The sequence below is a fragment of the Odocoileus virginianus genome, chromosome 31, assembly GCF_023699985.2.
Source record: "Odocoileus virginianus isolate 20LAN1187 ecotype Illinois chromosome 31, Ovbor_1.2, whole genome shotgun sequence".
Taxonomy (NCBI): domain Eukaryota; kingdom Metazoa; phylum Chordata; class Mammalia; order Artiodactyla; family Cervidae; genus Odocoileus; species Odocoileus virginianus.
The window spans coordinates 10,196,661-10,212,805 of NC_069704.1; the positions used below are offsets into that span (position 1 = coordinate 10,196,661).

The window sequence follows — 16,145 nt, forward strand, 5'->3', positions numbered from 1 at the left end:
GAAAGGTTTCCTCATGACTTAAGTGTTCCTGCTCCTCTCCACATTCCTGCGCTGGTTGGGAGGATGCCTCAAATAACATTCCCTGTCACCATATTTTCCCCATAGCTACAGGCTTTCAAAGACAAGTGCCAAATGCTGGCTCCCCAACTTCCTAGCTGTGTGATCTTGTGTGAATAACTTCACCTCTCTGGCCTCAGTTTCTCCACCAATAAGATGAGGTGATAAACTAGTTTATAGATGTTTGGTGGGGGGTAGGGGATGAAATTTATTCCTGTAGATTGCTTTGGATGTGCTCAGTTACTTTAGTCCGACTCTGCGACCCCATGGACTGTAGCCCGCCAGGCTCCTCTGTCCATGGGATTTCCCAGGCAAGTATACTGGAGTGGGTTGCTATTTCCTACTCCAGGGGATCTTCCCAGCCCAGGGATCGAACTCACATCTCTTTTGTCTCTTGCACTGGCAGATGGATTCTTTGCCACTGAGCCCCTGGGGAAGCCCCTGTAAACTGCTTAGTACATAATACAGGCTCAGTAAATGTTGCTGCTCCTTTTACAAGTCCCTTTCTCCTCAAATAGTGTGACTTTATCAATGCAAAAAAGTGAGAATTTAACCTTTGCAGTTGAATAAAGCCAGACTTGTGCTAGAGACTAAAGCGGCAGGGTCAGGCCGCAACTTGGCTTAAGGGCTATGCTTGCTGGTAGCCGAGACGACACAGGACAGCCAGGCAGTCACCCGGCTAGAGCCTGCTTCAGAGACGGAGGGAGGAGTGGGATATGATGAAAAATACAATGCGAACCTCAGTAGCCTAAACTGGGAGAGGTGCCAATTGCCCTGATAATAGTTCACTTCTGGGCCAGAGAATTCAGGTCCCAGGGCTGGCTAGCACCATGATGACACAGCTACCACTAAATGTGTCCTGGACTGGGCATGAATCTCTCAGAGGCCCCTCAAATTTCCCTGGTTTCACAAAGTATGGGAAGAAGTGAGACCCCATGGACCCTCCCAGACCTCTAGGGCTGTCTTCTAGGCTCTGTGACCCCAAGAAAAGACAGACCTCCTGATTAAATCGCTAAAGTGATCCATCTGGTCCAAGCTGTTGTTCTGGTGGCCATATCTGATGGGTAGATACCATCTTCCTCCACAAGCTATCCATCCCCTGGAGCCTGTGCCCATTACAGGTACAGGCTGCTCGGACTGCTTTGTTTGTTGTGGCCTCTGGAAGAACAGGGTTAAGAATGGAGTGGGAGAGCCAGGCCTGGGTTGGGTGAAACCAGCTCCTCCCAAGGTGGGCCTCCGTGATGGAGTGCAAGAGGGCAGTGTGGGAGCTTTGAGGGACTGCCCAGCTTGCCAGGGAGATGAGGTGGGACGTTCTCTTTGTAGAAGGCAGAGCTGACTGGACCTGCGCACAGGGAGGGGTAGAGAAGATTAAAGCTCATCTAAAAACTGTCTGAAGGGTGCACATCTACATGAGATCATTTAGAGTTTAGCCCCTACTCCCACAGGTACGTTATCCTTTTGACTTTATAAACTCTCCATGCAGATCTGATTGTCCCTTATATGATTTCAGGTTCCTGCTTGCCTGCGCTGGGTCAGGGTTAAGCAGACAGGGAGAGAGCTGGAGTGTTTTGACTTTCCACCCCTGGGGATGATCCCAAAGAAGAAACGTTGCTGTCTGTGGTGCACCTTTGCCCCTGCACCACCAACCACCCTGGTCCTCTTTGCAGGAGCGTGTACAGAAAGCAAGGCGGACAGGGAAACCCATCTCCACTTAGTCCAAGGCAGTGAGCCCATGACATGGAAGAACTGCAAAGAAAAGAAAAAGGGTCCCGGGGAATTTACTCAGAAGCAAATAATCCTGGTGACTCTTTTTGTGGAATCTGCCCCTGCCAGAGTCCAGTTTTAGCATTTGTAGGGACATGCCGGGCTGACAGGACTTCCCCCTCTCTTTGTCAGTCCTGTGATTTGAGGCCAAAGCTCCAGGCTGGGATCTATGTTGGCCTGGGTCCTGTCCTGGCTCCGGGCCCATTAATTCAGGTGCTCAAAGCAGGACTCTTCTCTGAGAGGTCTTTGGTATGAAGGAAGGGCTAAGCATAGCTTCTCCTGAGGTTTTTGGTTTGTTTTTGTTTTTTTTTAATTATGGTAAGAATACTTAACATGAGAGCTCCTCTCTTAACAAACCTTTACATGTATAATGTTATTGACTATAAATACAATGTTGTACAGCAGACCTCTGGAGCTTCTGTATTTAGCTTAACTGAAACTTTATGCCTGTTTATTAGTAATTCCCCATTTCTTCTTCCCTCGACCCCCATCCCTGGCAACCATCATTCCACTCTGATGATTTTAGGTACCTCATATGGGAAACCATGCAGTATTTGTCTTCCTACAACTGGCTTATTTCACTTAGCATAATGTCTTCAGGTTTGATCTATGTTGAATCCACAAATCAGGATTTCTTTCTTTTTAAAAAAATATTTATTTATTTATTGGCTGCATTGGATTTTAGTTGCGGCATGCAGGTTCTTCACTGGGTCATGCAAGATCTTTGTTGCGGTGCCCAGACTCTCTTTTTGCGGCACACACAGGCTCAGTTGCTCCTCAGTGGGTGGGATCTTGGTCCTCTGACCAGGGATTGAAGCTTCGTCCCCTGCATTGCAAAGCAGATTCTTAACCACTAGACCACCTTCTTCTTAAAGGCCAAATAACATTCAGCTATATTTATATACCACATGTTATTTTCCCACTCATCCATTAATACACATTTAGGTTGCTTCTATATCTTAGCTATTGTGAATAGTGCTACAGGAGTACTAATCTCTCTTCAAGAACCTAAAAATAAACAAGTGGGACGACATCAAGCTAAAAAGCTTCTGCACAGCAAAACAAAAAATCAACAGAGTCAAAAGGCAATCTAGGGATTTCCCTGGTGGTCCAGTGAATCAGACTCAGACCTCCCAATGCAGGGGGCCTGGCTTGGATCCCTGGTCAGGGAACAAGATCCCACATGCCGCAATGGAGACTGAGCATGCTACAACTAAGACCCAACACAGCCAAATAAATAAAGATTTAAAAATAAATAAATAAAATGTAAAGTATACTTTGATTTCCTTCCTATTTAAAAAAAAAAAAAACCAATCTACAGAATGGGAGAAAAATAGTGCACATCACATATCTGAAAGGAAGATAATCTCCAAAATGTGTAAGAATTCCTACAATTCCGTCGTAAAACAAAAATGTGCTAATGACTTAGACCAAAAAAAAAGTCTTTGGACAGAGATTTCTCCAAAGAAGAGATACAAATGGCCAACATGCATGTGAAAAGACACGCTAATTGTCGGGGCAATGCAAATCAAAACCACAATGCGGTATCACCTGATTCCTCTCTGGATGGCTCTACCAGAATAGATAGAGGGGTGCTGGTGAGGCCGGGAGACCCTGGAGCCCTTGCGCACTATTGCTGTGAAAGGAAAGTGGGGCGGGTTCAACGGAAAATGAAGTTTCCTCAAAAAAATGAAAGCAGAACTACCCTATGACCCAGCAATCCCGCGGCTAGGTATTTATCTACAAGATTGAAATCAAAGAGAGAATAGCGTTCTTGAGGGTTGGTTTGTTTCTCTCGAAGTCTGGCGCTACGCGGGCTCCCTACAGCATGTAGGTCCCCTTTACTTTTGAACCCCTTAAATAAAACCTCACTGCCCTTCCCCTCCACTGATCCCAGGCGGATTCCGAGGCACCCCACCGCTTACTCCAAACTGCCTTTCAGGGCCAGAATTTTGCTTCCTGCCCCGGGGACTCAAGCCAGGCCTGGGCAAGTCCCAGGGGAGCGAGCGCCCAGCGACCTGAGCGCGGATCGGAGCAGCGTGACGCGGGCCGGGACTCGCTGTGCGCTCCCTGGACGCGTGGCTTCCCTGGGCGGCTGCCAGGCCCGCTGCCCCGGCGGGGGCGGAGCGTGGCCTTTTTTGGTCCGGGGAGGTGTGGCCGCGGTCAGGGAGGTCACTGGACCGCTGGGCTGGCTGCTGTCACTTACGCCCTGTGCTCGGTTCAGCTCAGCTCACCCGTTTCCCGCGCGTACCCGGAGCCCCAGCCCTCGGGAATAGCAGCCGCAGCGCCAGCCGGCCAGCTCCTCCATCCCGCTATCAGAGACCCTATCATGGGCCAGGGGAGCATCTGCCCGTGGAGCGGCCCCCTGCCTCGCCTCCAGGTGTGGACCTGGATCGAGCCCGTGGTGGCCTCCACGCAGGTGGCCGCCTCCCTCTACGACGCGGGGCTGCTCCTCGTGGTGAAAGCGTCCTTCGGAGTCGAGACCTTCTCCAATCACAGCTCCAGCCCGTCGCCCCGGGGGGCTCTCGAGGACCAACAGCAGAGGGCCATCTCCAATTTCTACATCATCTACAACCTGGTGGTGGGCCTGACGCCCCTGCTGTCGGCCTACGGGCTGGGCTGGCTCAGCGACCGCTACCACCGCAAGGTCTCCATCTGCGTGCCCCTGCTGGGCTTCCTGCTCTCCCGCCTCACGCTGCTGCTCAAAGTGCTGCTGGACTGGCCCGTGGAGATGCTGTACGCAGCGGCCGCGCTGACGGGACTGTGCGGCGGCTTCTCCGCCTTCTGGTCGGGGGTCATGGCCCTGGGATCCCTCGGCTCCTCCGAGGGCCGCCGCTCCCTGCGCCTTATTGTGATCGACCTGATCCTGGGCTTGGCGGGGTTCTGCGGGAGCATGGTTTCGGGACATCTCTTCAAGCAGATGATCGGGCACTCCAAGCAGGGCCTGGTGCTGACCGCCTGCAGCGTGAGCTGTGCCACCTGTGCCCTTTTATACAGTCTGTTCGTGCTGAAGGTCCCCGAGTCCGAGGCCAAGCCCCGCAAGGCCGTGGATATAGTGCCCGGCACCGTCGGCCGGTATGACACCCTGGACCCTGATCAGACAGACAAGCAGAGTGTGGTGGGGCCCCCTTCACCTCCTGCAATGGCTAAGCCCAAACAAATCATCCTTGCCCTGCTCTTTGTGGGCGCCATCATCTATGACCTGGCCGTGGTGGGCACAGTGGACGTGATGCCGCTTTTTGTGCTGAGGGAGCCTCTGAGTTGGAACCAAGTGCAGGTGGGCTATGGTATGGCTTCGGGATACACCATCTTCATCACCAGCTTCCTGGGCGTGCTGATCTTCTCCCGCTACTTCCAGGACACCACCATGATCATGATCGGAATGGTCTCCTTTGCGTCAGGAGCCCTCCTCTTGGCTTTTGTGAAAGAGACATACATGTTCTACATTGGTGAGTCTGGCATTCTTGGGGAGGCAGGACGAGGACACTGCTGATCCCCTAAGTAATGAGACATACACCCGAGGTGCTGTGGTCTGTCACAGCTCGGCACCAGAGATTATGTCTGCTACCTAGGAGGCACACAGGATTATGTGCACTTGAGTCTGTCTATATTGTGTTATCTGTGTTGCCCACTGAGATGTAATCAGAGTGGGGGCCGTAGCTCTAGGAAGTCAAGGGAGGGATGGTCAGTGGTGCCGGGAGTCAGGAGAGGCTTCAGGATGGCCCTGAGTGGAAGAGATGGGGTTCAGTTTATTCTCCCCGATTTTAAAGGGATAAAACATTTTCAAGTAATCCAGCTGAAAAGGTCCTTTAATTAAAATTATTTCAGGTCAAGCACAGGCTTTTCAAAGAGAGATAAAAATTCTCCATAAATGCCTTCCACAACCAATATACATTCCCTCAAGGAAGCAGAATGAAGTTTCTGAGGACACAGACAACTGCAAGCAGAGCACTCTGGACCAGTGTGCTTTCTGGACCAGAACTTTCTAGAGTGACAGCAATGTTCTGTAATGTTTCCACCTAATACAATTAGCCATTAGCCATGTGTGGCTATCAAGCCCTTGAAATGTGGCTAGTGCACCTAGAACAGAAATTTTCATTTTATTTCGTTTAAGTAGTCATGTGACTGGCTAGTGGCTAATGGAACAACTCTAGACTGTTCTCAGAGACCACCCTTTGACTGAGGTCACACAGCTCAGAAAAACATCTCAAAAAATGGTTAGATTACTTTTAGCCAGCTCCCAATTAAACAGGCCAAGTGCAAGGGCTTAAGTAGCTTCTCCCCTTCCTTCTGCACCACTTCTAGCCTCTCCCACCCCACCCCCTCACCCCTGCCACACACACACACACACACACACACACACCCCCCACACATCAGGATGATGAACAGGGGTAGAGGGAAAGAGGGGGTGAAGCAGCTGTGTTAGTCACACACGTTTCTGGATGCAGTTTGCCAAAGCTATTGGGACTATGTCCCAGAGATGATGATGAAGGGTGAGGGCAGACACCTCCCTCCTAGGAGGGAAGGAGCTGTAAGTTACGTGAGTGACATCAGCTCCATTTCCCTAGAAACCACTTAACTCTGCCAATAAAGACGCCCTTTACCACCTGTCACCATATCCCCAGTGCCTTGCCACCTTCAAGATGGGTCTGCAGCATCTACAGCTCCATCCGAGAGCTCAGGGAGTCAGTCTTCCCTGGGAAAGGATTGTGGGAGGGGGCTTCTAAGGGAGGTTTTTCTGTTATTCTGATTTACTCTTTGGCCAAGGCTGGGCTCCAGTGAGGAGTGTTCTCATGTGCTTCTTTTCCAGCTCGGGCCATCATGCTCTTCGCTCTCATCCCCATCACAACCATCCGATCAGCAATGTCCAAACTCATCAAGGGTTCCTCTTATGGTGAGTGAAAGGAATCTGAGAGGTTTCAGAGCCACTTGGTTTGAGGCACAGGGTTTGGACTGGCAGAAGGCACAGGAGAGAGCTCCAGCAGCTCCTTGCAGACACGGCAGACACTAGTGTCCATCCAGGGCGGAAGGGGTGAGAGCAGGAGCAGGTGAGAGACTGGGAGGGCCTGCCACCGAAAAGCCACAGAGCAAAATACTGCCACCCCGGGCTATGGGAAGAGCCGAATGGATGGAGGCCAGAATCCTGGTAACATGAGCTGTGAACACAGAGGGAGTCGGGGACGGGGAGGGGGCTCCGGAGAGCCTCCCAGAGACTCAGCTATCAGGGAACACGGAGGGACAGCACAGTAACCTTGGTGACCTCGGTCCCTTCCACAGGAAAGGTGTTCGTCATCCTGCAGCTCTCCCTGACGCTGACTGGGGTGGTGACATCCACCCTGTACAACAAGATCTATCAGCTCACCATGGAGAAGTTCATCGGCACCTGCTTTGCGCTCTCCTCTTTTCTCTCCTTCCTGGCCATCCTCCCGATTGGGTAAGACAGGAGCAGTTCCTGCTCTCTGGGCTGGGGCTGAGGTCAAGGACTGTTGGAGCATTTCCAGCCTATTATCGTAAACTATTTACTTTTCACATTTACACAATGGGTTCTGAGTAGCCTCTCCCACTAAGAAAAACTTCTCCTGTTCTCCCAAACTAGTAATCTGGTAATTTGGGAATTCCCTTAAGTCATAAACAGAGGGCCTCAACACACTGGCTCACTTCCTGGCAGTTTTGTAATAGGAGCCTCATATACTTTCTTGTCATCAGAGGCTGGGATGAGAAACCCTCTTGAATCACTCAGACCTCGTTGAGTCTTCTTTAGGTGACAGTCATCCAGCCTCACTTTCAAGTATTCTTTCTTCTCTGTATCTTGGGAGGGCTTTGAGCACCTCTGCAGGACAAGGGTAATGCCTCTAACCTCTCTGGGGAAATTGTCTCATTTGTAAAACAAGAGTGCTTAGGTTCTGGGAGATAACAGGCGGGAGGAAGGCTGGAGATACAAAGGCCCATGGGGAAAGTTGCCAGCTGAGGTTATCACCAACATGGACCACATGAAATAGACTGGTCTTCAACCAGCCCCATTCAAAAGAAATGCAAAAACACAAGCACAAGCCATATTATATGATTTTAAATTTTCTAGTAGCCATGTTTAAAAACAACATGAGTAAAAAAATAAAATAAAAAAATAAAAACAACATGAGTAAAAAAAAAACAAACAAACATGAGTAACAGGTGAAATAATTTTAATAATATATTTGATTTGGCCCAACAGCTCCAAAATATCTTTGTAATCAACCTACAAAATCAATGAGTTCTTTTGAATTAAGTCTCTGAAATCTGGCATGTGTTTTATACTGACAGCACATCTCAACTTGGACTCTATTTGAATGCAAGAGTTCAGAAACCAATGTTAACTAGTGGCTACATATTAGACAGCTGAGCTTTGGTCTGTTTAGGCCCTTTTCTCACGCTTGTACCAATCCCACTAGAGGAGAAAGGAACGCAATAAAGATATTCACAGTAAGATACAAGGGACATGATATAGATTTGCATTTAAAGGGACCTGCTTAGTAGCACACTGGAGCCCTCCATGTCATTAATGGTGGTGTTACAGGGTGCAGAGTAGAAGAGTTGAAGGCAGGTTGGAAAAAGCTGAAGGGAGGTTGGAAAAAGTGGGAAGCGGATGGTGAAAAGGGCCGCTTTTGACTTCTCACATCACATTGTATAGGTTGATGTGCTTGCATAGAAAGTTGAGCCTCCTAAGACAGAAGCCATCAATCATGAGGGTTCTTTGATTTCATAGTTGAGAAAATAAGGTCAAACAGCTGAGAGAATTTGTGCAAAACAGCAGACTTGATTACCAGTGCCGTCTCTGGCCAGTTTTCATTTTCAAACTGCCCAGCCCTTAGGCCTTTTCATGTTCCCCTGTTTTCATGAGTGTCTTGGCTGAATGGGTTGGGCTTACCTAGATATGACCCACAATTCTCTGGAGTGCCAGCTCTTTGTCCAAGTGAGTAATGGATTAATAACTGTGCCACTTGGAAGTTACCCAGTCCTATTTGATTGGCAGTTGGTTGAGATAGTCTCTTTGACCTAAACAGATCAACAAAAAACAACAAAAGAAAACAAGTCTGACTAGACTAGTTAATATCTCATAGCTAGAGATATAAACAGACAAATGAAAGCAATGAGAATATGCAATAAATGGTTCCTTTCTACAGTTTCATTGCTTTCCCTTTTTAAAGAGACTTTGGGGTATGTGAAGTAGGTGGGGACACCTCACCCCAATGGACTTGGGCCCAGTCCTACATTGTGTGCATGGAATTTTAAGCTATACAGGATTTTCATCATCTTATACCAAAGAAGTCGGGTCAGTACCTTGAACCAATCATAAGTAGTAATGCTTACGTGAACTGAGGCACTCAAGTAGATGCCTCTGTTGGAGACATTTAGCAGTAGAGGGACTCATGTGCTAACAAAGCCTCCTTTGTCTGCTGTACATTGGAATCACTTGGAGAGATTTAAAAAACTACTACCGTATGGATCCTACCGATGGAGATTCTAACTCAGTTGATCTGGGATACAGCCTGGGCATAGGAATTTTTTAAAGCTCTCCAGTTTATTCGGATGTATAACCAAGGCTGAGAACCTTTGGTAGAAAGGGAATGTTTCTAGTACTTTTCCCTCTGCAAAGTCACTAAATGAACAAAATCCTGAAAAATTCTTTCAAGCGGCCAAGGCTGCACCACCGATCATTAAGCACGATCAACAGGAAAGACCAGTAGAACTCTTGAACTGCAGAAAGAAGAGCTACATTCCAATGACAGAAAAGCCCAGGAAGACATGTCACAGCAGGGAGTGGAGGCAGCTGTGGAGGGCAGAAGGTGGAGAGGAGAGGTTCCTGGGCCCAGCTGCCAACAGCTCATTTGCAATAAGTGACTGTGGCCCCAGCCCTTCCTAATACCGAAGTGAGCCAACTCCATGGCACTGTGAGAACCTGCCCTCTCCTCCTCACTCTTCTTTATGTGCAGCAGGGAGATGCTGAGGGAATGTCTGTCTGGTTCTGCCCATCCGCAAGCCCCCAACCCCTCATCACACAGGCACTCAGCTGCTGCGTTGTGGTTCATGGAGGCCATCAGAAGCGAATGGGCTCATCTTCTTCAAAGCAGACCTCTAAGCCTGTGTTCTTTCGCACCCATCCTGTTCCCCTCCCTCAATCTCTCAAAGATAATAATAGCAAACATGTAAACAGCCTTGATTATGTGCCAGGCACTACTTTGAATGTTTCATATGTTTTAACCTTCTCAAACAATCCTCTGAAGCAATTACTATTTTATCCCCATTTTGCAGATGAAGAAACAAAATCTAAGGTGTTATGTAACTTGCCAAAGGTTACAGAGTTAATAAGGAGCAGTGACAGGATGTGAACCCAGGCAGTTGGTTCTTTTTGACATTATTATAGTGTCTTTGAGACACTATTTGACGTTGTGTCTCAGAAAAGTCCCTGGGTATCTGGGACCCCTCTCTCCCCTTTGAGTTTACTTGTGTGTTTTAGTGGCTAAGTCATGTCTGACTCTTGCAACCCCATGGACTGTAGCCTGCCAGGCTTCTCTGTCCATAGGATTCTCCAGGCAAGAGTACTGGAGTGGGTTGCCATTTCCTTCTCCAGGGGATATTCCCAACCCCTAGGAATTGAACCTGGGTCTCCAGTATTGCAGGCAGATTCTCTTCCGATTGAGCTACGAGGGAAGCTACTTGAGTTTACTTGTGCTACTTAGCAACTCCGTCTCCTGAGTTCTTCCTATCAGAACTGACACGTGGTCTGCCACCCTCTTGCCTCCTCCTCCCCCCAGCCATGTTTTCCGGTGCAGGTCTGCACTTGCTTACTTCCCGTTCACTTTCAACCCACTCCAGACTGACTTCCCTGTTCAGTGCCTCCAGGGCTGCGCTGAGATCTGACTTCCTCACAGCTGAGTACACTGGACTCCCTGCCATCCTCTCCCCATCGGTTCTCAGTGGCCCCCTACACTGTGGGTCACTCCTTCCTTGGAAGGCACTTGTCACTTGGCTTTCTTAACACCTCCTCTCCCTAACCTCTACCTCCTTCTCCTACCTCTCTGACTTCTCTACAAATCTCTACATGGAAGAATTCTTTGGGGCTCAGATCTGAGTTGTCTTCTCACTTCATAATCTCAAAGCAATCTAAATTATTTTCAAAATTTCAAATTACCATCTCAGTTTCCAAAATTGCATCCTTGACGCCCTCCTAACATCTGCTCCCCTCCAGTCTTGCCCATCCCATTAAACGGCATCACACTCAGCCAGGGAAGAAATCTGAGTGTCACCAAAGTCCTCCTGCTTCTTCACCTTCCCGTACCTCCCATCCATCAAGCCTCATTGATTCTACCTCCAATATATGCCTCAAACTGATTATTTTTTACCCCCACTGCTGCTACCCCTAGTCCAAAGCACGTGGGGAATCAACTTCACCCCTGAGCCAGTCTCCCCATATCCATCCACCCTCTTTTTACCAGGTGGCCAGAGAAATTTCTTTCCAGGTGAACATAAGTTCACATCATCTCCTATTCAAAGCTCTGTACTTGGTTTCACGGTTCTTAGGATGAGAGCCACTGTGGTGGCCCCACAGGTCCTGCATATGGTGGACCACATATGGTGGACCTCTTATGGTGGACCACAGGTCCTGCATAATCCAGCCTCACCATCTTCTCCAGCCTCCTATTTCTCCCATTCACCACCCTCCCCCCTCTATGCTTCAGCCCCAGGAGCCTCCCCCTCATGCCCTTCCCCCTTCCTTACCCACGTCTTTTTTTTTTTTGGCTAGGCTGGATCTTCGCTCCTGCAGGGGCTTCTCACTGCCGTGGCTTCTTTCGTCACAGGGTACAGGTTCTAGGTCATGCAGGCTTCAGCAGTTGTGGCATATGGGCTCAGTAGTTGTGGCTCATGGGCTTAGTTGCTCCGTGGCATGTGGGATCTTCCCAGGACCAGGGATCAAACCTGTGTCTCCTGCACTGGCAGGTGGATTCTTCACCACTGTGAAACCTGACACCCCACACCTCTTTCTTAATATCACTAGATGTGGTCTTAACTTGAACACCATTTTCTCAAAGAGGATTTGAGAAAATTCCCTTCCCAATCTAAGTTAGATCCTTCTATGATATGCTCCCCAAGCTTCCTATACTTTTCCTTCAGAGCCTGAGAGTTGATGATTACTTAGTGATTATCTGTTTTACACACTTGCTCACTAGACCATAGGCTCCTTGAGGGCAGGAACCACGCCTGTTTGAGTGACCTTGTTCCCTGTGTCCAGCAGAGAGGCTTAGTGCATAAGAATTACTCAAAGTCTTTCATGAATGAACAATCTGTCAGGAGGTGTGACGCCAGCACTTACTGACCACCCAGGAGCTGCCTGTTGAGCTGGAATGATGTCAGGGGTTGGCCACCACCATAATCAACAAAAGTTGATCTAAGGAAGAAATAGAAAATTTTAGTCCTGCTAATCCAAGGATTATAACCCAGAGGGAGACTATTTCAGGAAACTCCGAGGAGTGTTCTACCTATAAGACGCCAAGGCGCAGTTAAGAGTTATATGTTTGTGAGACAACATATTGTGGACAGGGTGGGGGATAAATTAAGAGTTTGGGATTAACATATACACACTGCTGCTGCTGCTGCTAAGTCGCTTCAGTTGTGCCCGACTCTGTGCGACCCTGTGGACAGTAGCCCACCAGGCTCCTCTGTCCACAGGATTCTCCAGGCAAGAATACTGGAGTGGGTTGCCATCTCCTTCTCCTATATACACACTACTATATATAAAATAGGTAAACAAGGACCTACTGTATAGCACAGGGAACTCAATATCTATTAACCTATAATGGAAGAGAATCCAAAAAAGGATATACATCACTTTGCTTTTCACTTGGAAAAAACACATTATAAATTAACATACTTCAATTTTTAAACACAGATTCTCCTTAATATTGTACAGTTAATGGTGGCTCTAATTTCTGATATTGCAAGCCATTTTGTTCTTTCATTGTACATAGACACATTGTCTCTTTAAGATGCTGCTGAAATTGTAGAGAATGTAGCCAAAACAGTAATAAACAATGACAGTTAAAATTAAAAAAAAAAAAAAAAAACATTTCCCAATATGGACCGGGGTGGGGGACAAACCAAAGTAACATATTGACAGTTTACATAGTCCAACAAGGTGAGCAGTGGGTTGTGACCTATTACAAGATTGAGAAAGGAATGTTATCTCCTGGGAAGTTATCTTACTGGCACCAGGAAGATACTCTCTCTTCCCAGCGAGTAGGAATTCCTGCATCTTCTAAGGGGATCAAGTTAACACAGTGTAGGCATGCAATACACACTAAAGCGGAGGAGATAGTTACTCACATGGGCAGAGAATCTTCACGTTGAAAAGCTTTCTTGTCCTGCCTTAAAATAATCCACCAACCACTGGCTGTGCAGTCATGGCCCCACGGCTGGGGTGAGCTGTGGAGTCGGCCTGGAACAGTTCGTGGGGTCCTGGGCTGCCTGCCTCTGCTTGCCTCTTGCCAGCTCTGTCATCCAGTGAGCTTTAAGAATAGTGAGTGCTCCTCCCTGGAGAGCCCTGGGGCTCACAGAAGGTAGGGAATCTGTGTTTGGAAGTTTCTACGAAGCTTTTCCTTAGAAGGATTTGGATTTCTGCCCACACCCCACCCAGTAGCTCCAGATGTGGTCCATCCATTAGGAAGAACTGTGTTCCAGCTTAGAACCTGGGGTTCCTAGAGCTCAAACAGTTGGGAAAAGGAGAACGCCAGAGGTTGAAGGACATGCCAAAGGTCACACAGATTCAAGACTTCAACTATAACTCTTCATTCCTAGGCCTCCATTTTATCTCCCAATATTTTTAAACAACCTAATGATTTATGGAAGAGAGAAAAGGGCAATGGAAAGGCAGAAGAGGATGCAACTAATTCTGCTTGGGATGAGTGAAGCTTGAGCTTCAGGTCCATATGGGAGTATATCATCAGATGGAAGTGAGATGGGAAGAGGCTCTAAGAAAGGGAAAATGTAGATGCAAAGGGCTCTCCGTATTATGGACAGAGTCTCCGAGAGATGGCTAGAGACCCTCCCTCCCCATTCCAGCTGTTCTCCTGTAATTCTCTGTTGTAAATTCTTACAGCATCGTGGCCTATAAGCAAGCCTCGTGGTTGCAGCCTGGAGACATCACAGAGAAATGAAGGTGCTGATCTGCGGGAGCCAGAAACACCAGCAACGGCCAGACTCCCTCTGAAGACCAAGGACAGGACCGGGAACTGGTGTTCACAGCAATCCATTGCTCAAGGAACCCAAGTTCCAGCCAGAGTCGGCCTCAGGATGACTTGCTGGGGCTCAGGGGTCCTGGGCAGGTGGGGGAAAGCACTTAACTGGTGATGGAGATACTTTCTCAGCTTTCAGATGTTGCTATTAAGCAGAGGTTGGGTTCTGCAGAGAGTAGAGTGAGAACTTTCAAGGGAGATACACAGGCCACAGGCACAGCCTTACCCAACATGGAAACCAGTTTTTTTCCAGGAATGTTCTGGGGGCTCCAACCATGGTAACTAGTCACCCAGGAGTCCTGTGTGAGAACGCAAAGGCAGTCAACCACCTGAGGGGGATGAGGAAGGGAATTTTCAAAAGAACTGCCAACAGTGAACATCATTCAGTATTTTTAAAATTAAAACAGAACCTTGAAAACAAAGTTTAGCTTTCTTCCCTCAGGCCTTGTTAGCCGTGAATAACTTGGGAGTGATCTAGGACTCAGGCATTTGAAGTCAGCATAGTTTTGTTGGTACTGTTATTTTTAAGAAGGCAATTATCAAAAAGGCTTTCTTCAAAGAATACTTTCCGTCAACAGTACTTCCCAAAGTGAGAGGTGTGAAAGAGAGGGGAGATATGCTAACATATCTCAAAACATTATTTCGAGGTACTTATTTTTTTAATTATGTGAATAAAAGACTCACCTCCTAATAAATCAACATTCATAGCATAAGTATGTGACTCACTGTCTCTTTGGTCAGCTTCCCTCTAGAACTCAGACATGGCATTCTCAGACTGGGGTAAAATTTAAAGCTAGAGAATGCATTTAAATCTCAGAGCATTTGGGCTCAGAGTCTGTTATCATCACTGATGCCCTGCACAGACTGGTCCAAAACTTCAAGGCACATCTACTCGGATCCTGGCACCATGCTAGGTGCTGAGGTAGAGCAAGCCTATGACAGCTCCTACCCCACCAGTGTCTGACTTAGTGGGTGGAGCAGACAGAACAACAGGTAGTCGTGTATCCTATAATGAACACTAACATAAGGGCTCATATAACCCAAACCCAAGAGCGCAGAGAAAACTTCTCAGGAGAAGTGGCATAAAACTGGAAAGATGAGTTACCAAGGCTGGATTTTGAGTGAGATTCCAGGCAGAAGGAACATGCTGGAAGACGTGAAGGTGAAAATATCCCCATATACAGAAAATCAATGTGAAGGGAGAAAAGAGGGATGGAGGGAGAGGTATCCAGGGGGCTGGAATCAAGAGGTGAGCTGGGACAGTGAGGAGGAACATCAAAACAGAGCCTTTAAAAAGCTTCTCTTTAGGGACTTCCCTGGTAGTACAGTGGATAAGAATCTGCCTGCCGATGTAGGGGACACAGGTTCGAGCCCTGGTCCGGGAAGATTTCACATGCCATGGGGCAACTAGGCCCGCGTGCCACAACTTCTGAGGCTGTGCCTTACAGCCCAAACACTGCAACTACTGAAGCCCACATGCCTAGAGCCTGTGCTCCAAAATAAGAGGAACAACCACAATGAGAAGCCCACACACCACAACGAGAGAGCCCTCACGCAGCAACAAAGATACAGCGCAACCCAAAGTGAATACATGAGTTTTCTTTTAAAAAGTTTCTCTTTAGAAATGCAAATCAAAACTACAGTGAGGTACCTACCACCTCACACCAGTCAGAATGACCGCCATTAAAAAGTCTACAAACGACATATGCTGGAGAGGATATGGACACCCTCTTACACTGTTTCTGGGAATGTACATTGGTACAGCCACTACAGAGAACAGTATGGAGATTCCACAAAAACTAGAGTTGCCATATGATCCTGTAATCCCACTCCTGGGCATATACCCAACTATAACTCAAAAAGATTCATGCACCCCTATGTTCACAGCACTATTTACAGTAGCCAAGACAAGGAAAAGCCTAAAATGTCCATTGACAGATGAATGGATGAAGAAGATGTGGTACATATATACAGTGGGATGCTAATCAGCCATAAAAAAGCATGAAATAATGCCATTTGCAGCAACATGGATAGACCCAGAGATTATCATACTAAGCA

General features: G+C 47.8%; 1 protein-coding gene across 1 annotated transcript; it reads left to right on the forward strand.

Moving 5' to 3' along the window:
- The first annotated feature begins 4,004 nt into the window (after positions 1-4,004).
- Positions 4,005-14,800, forward strand: SLC46A2 (solute carrier family 46 member 2). Its single transcript, XM_020875548.2, has 4 exons — positions 4,005-5,270; positions 6,632-6,715; positions 7,099-7,255; positions 13,952-14,800. The coding sequence occupies exons 1-4, from the start codon at positions 4,151-4,153 to the stop codon at positions 14,007-14,009; spliced, it is 1,419 nt and encodes a 472-aa protein (XP_020731207.1). The 5' UTR covers positions 4,005-4,150; the 3' UTR covers positions 14,010-14,800.
- The last annotated feature ends 1,345 nt before the right edge of the window (positions 14,801-16,145 follow it).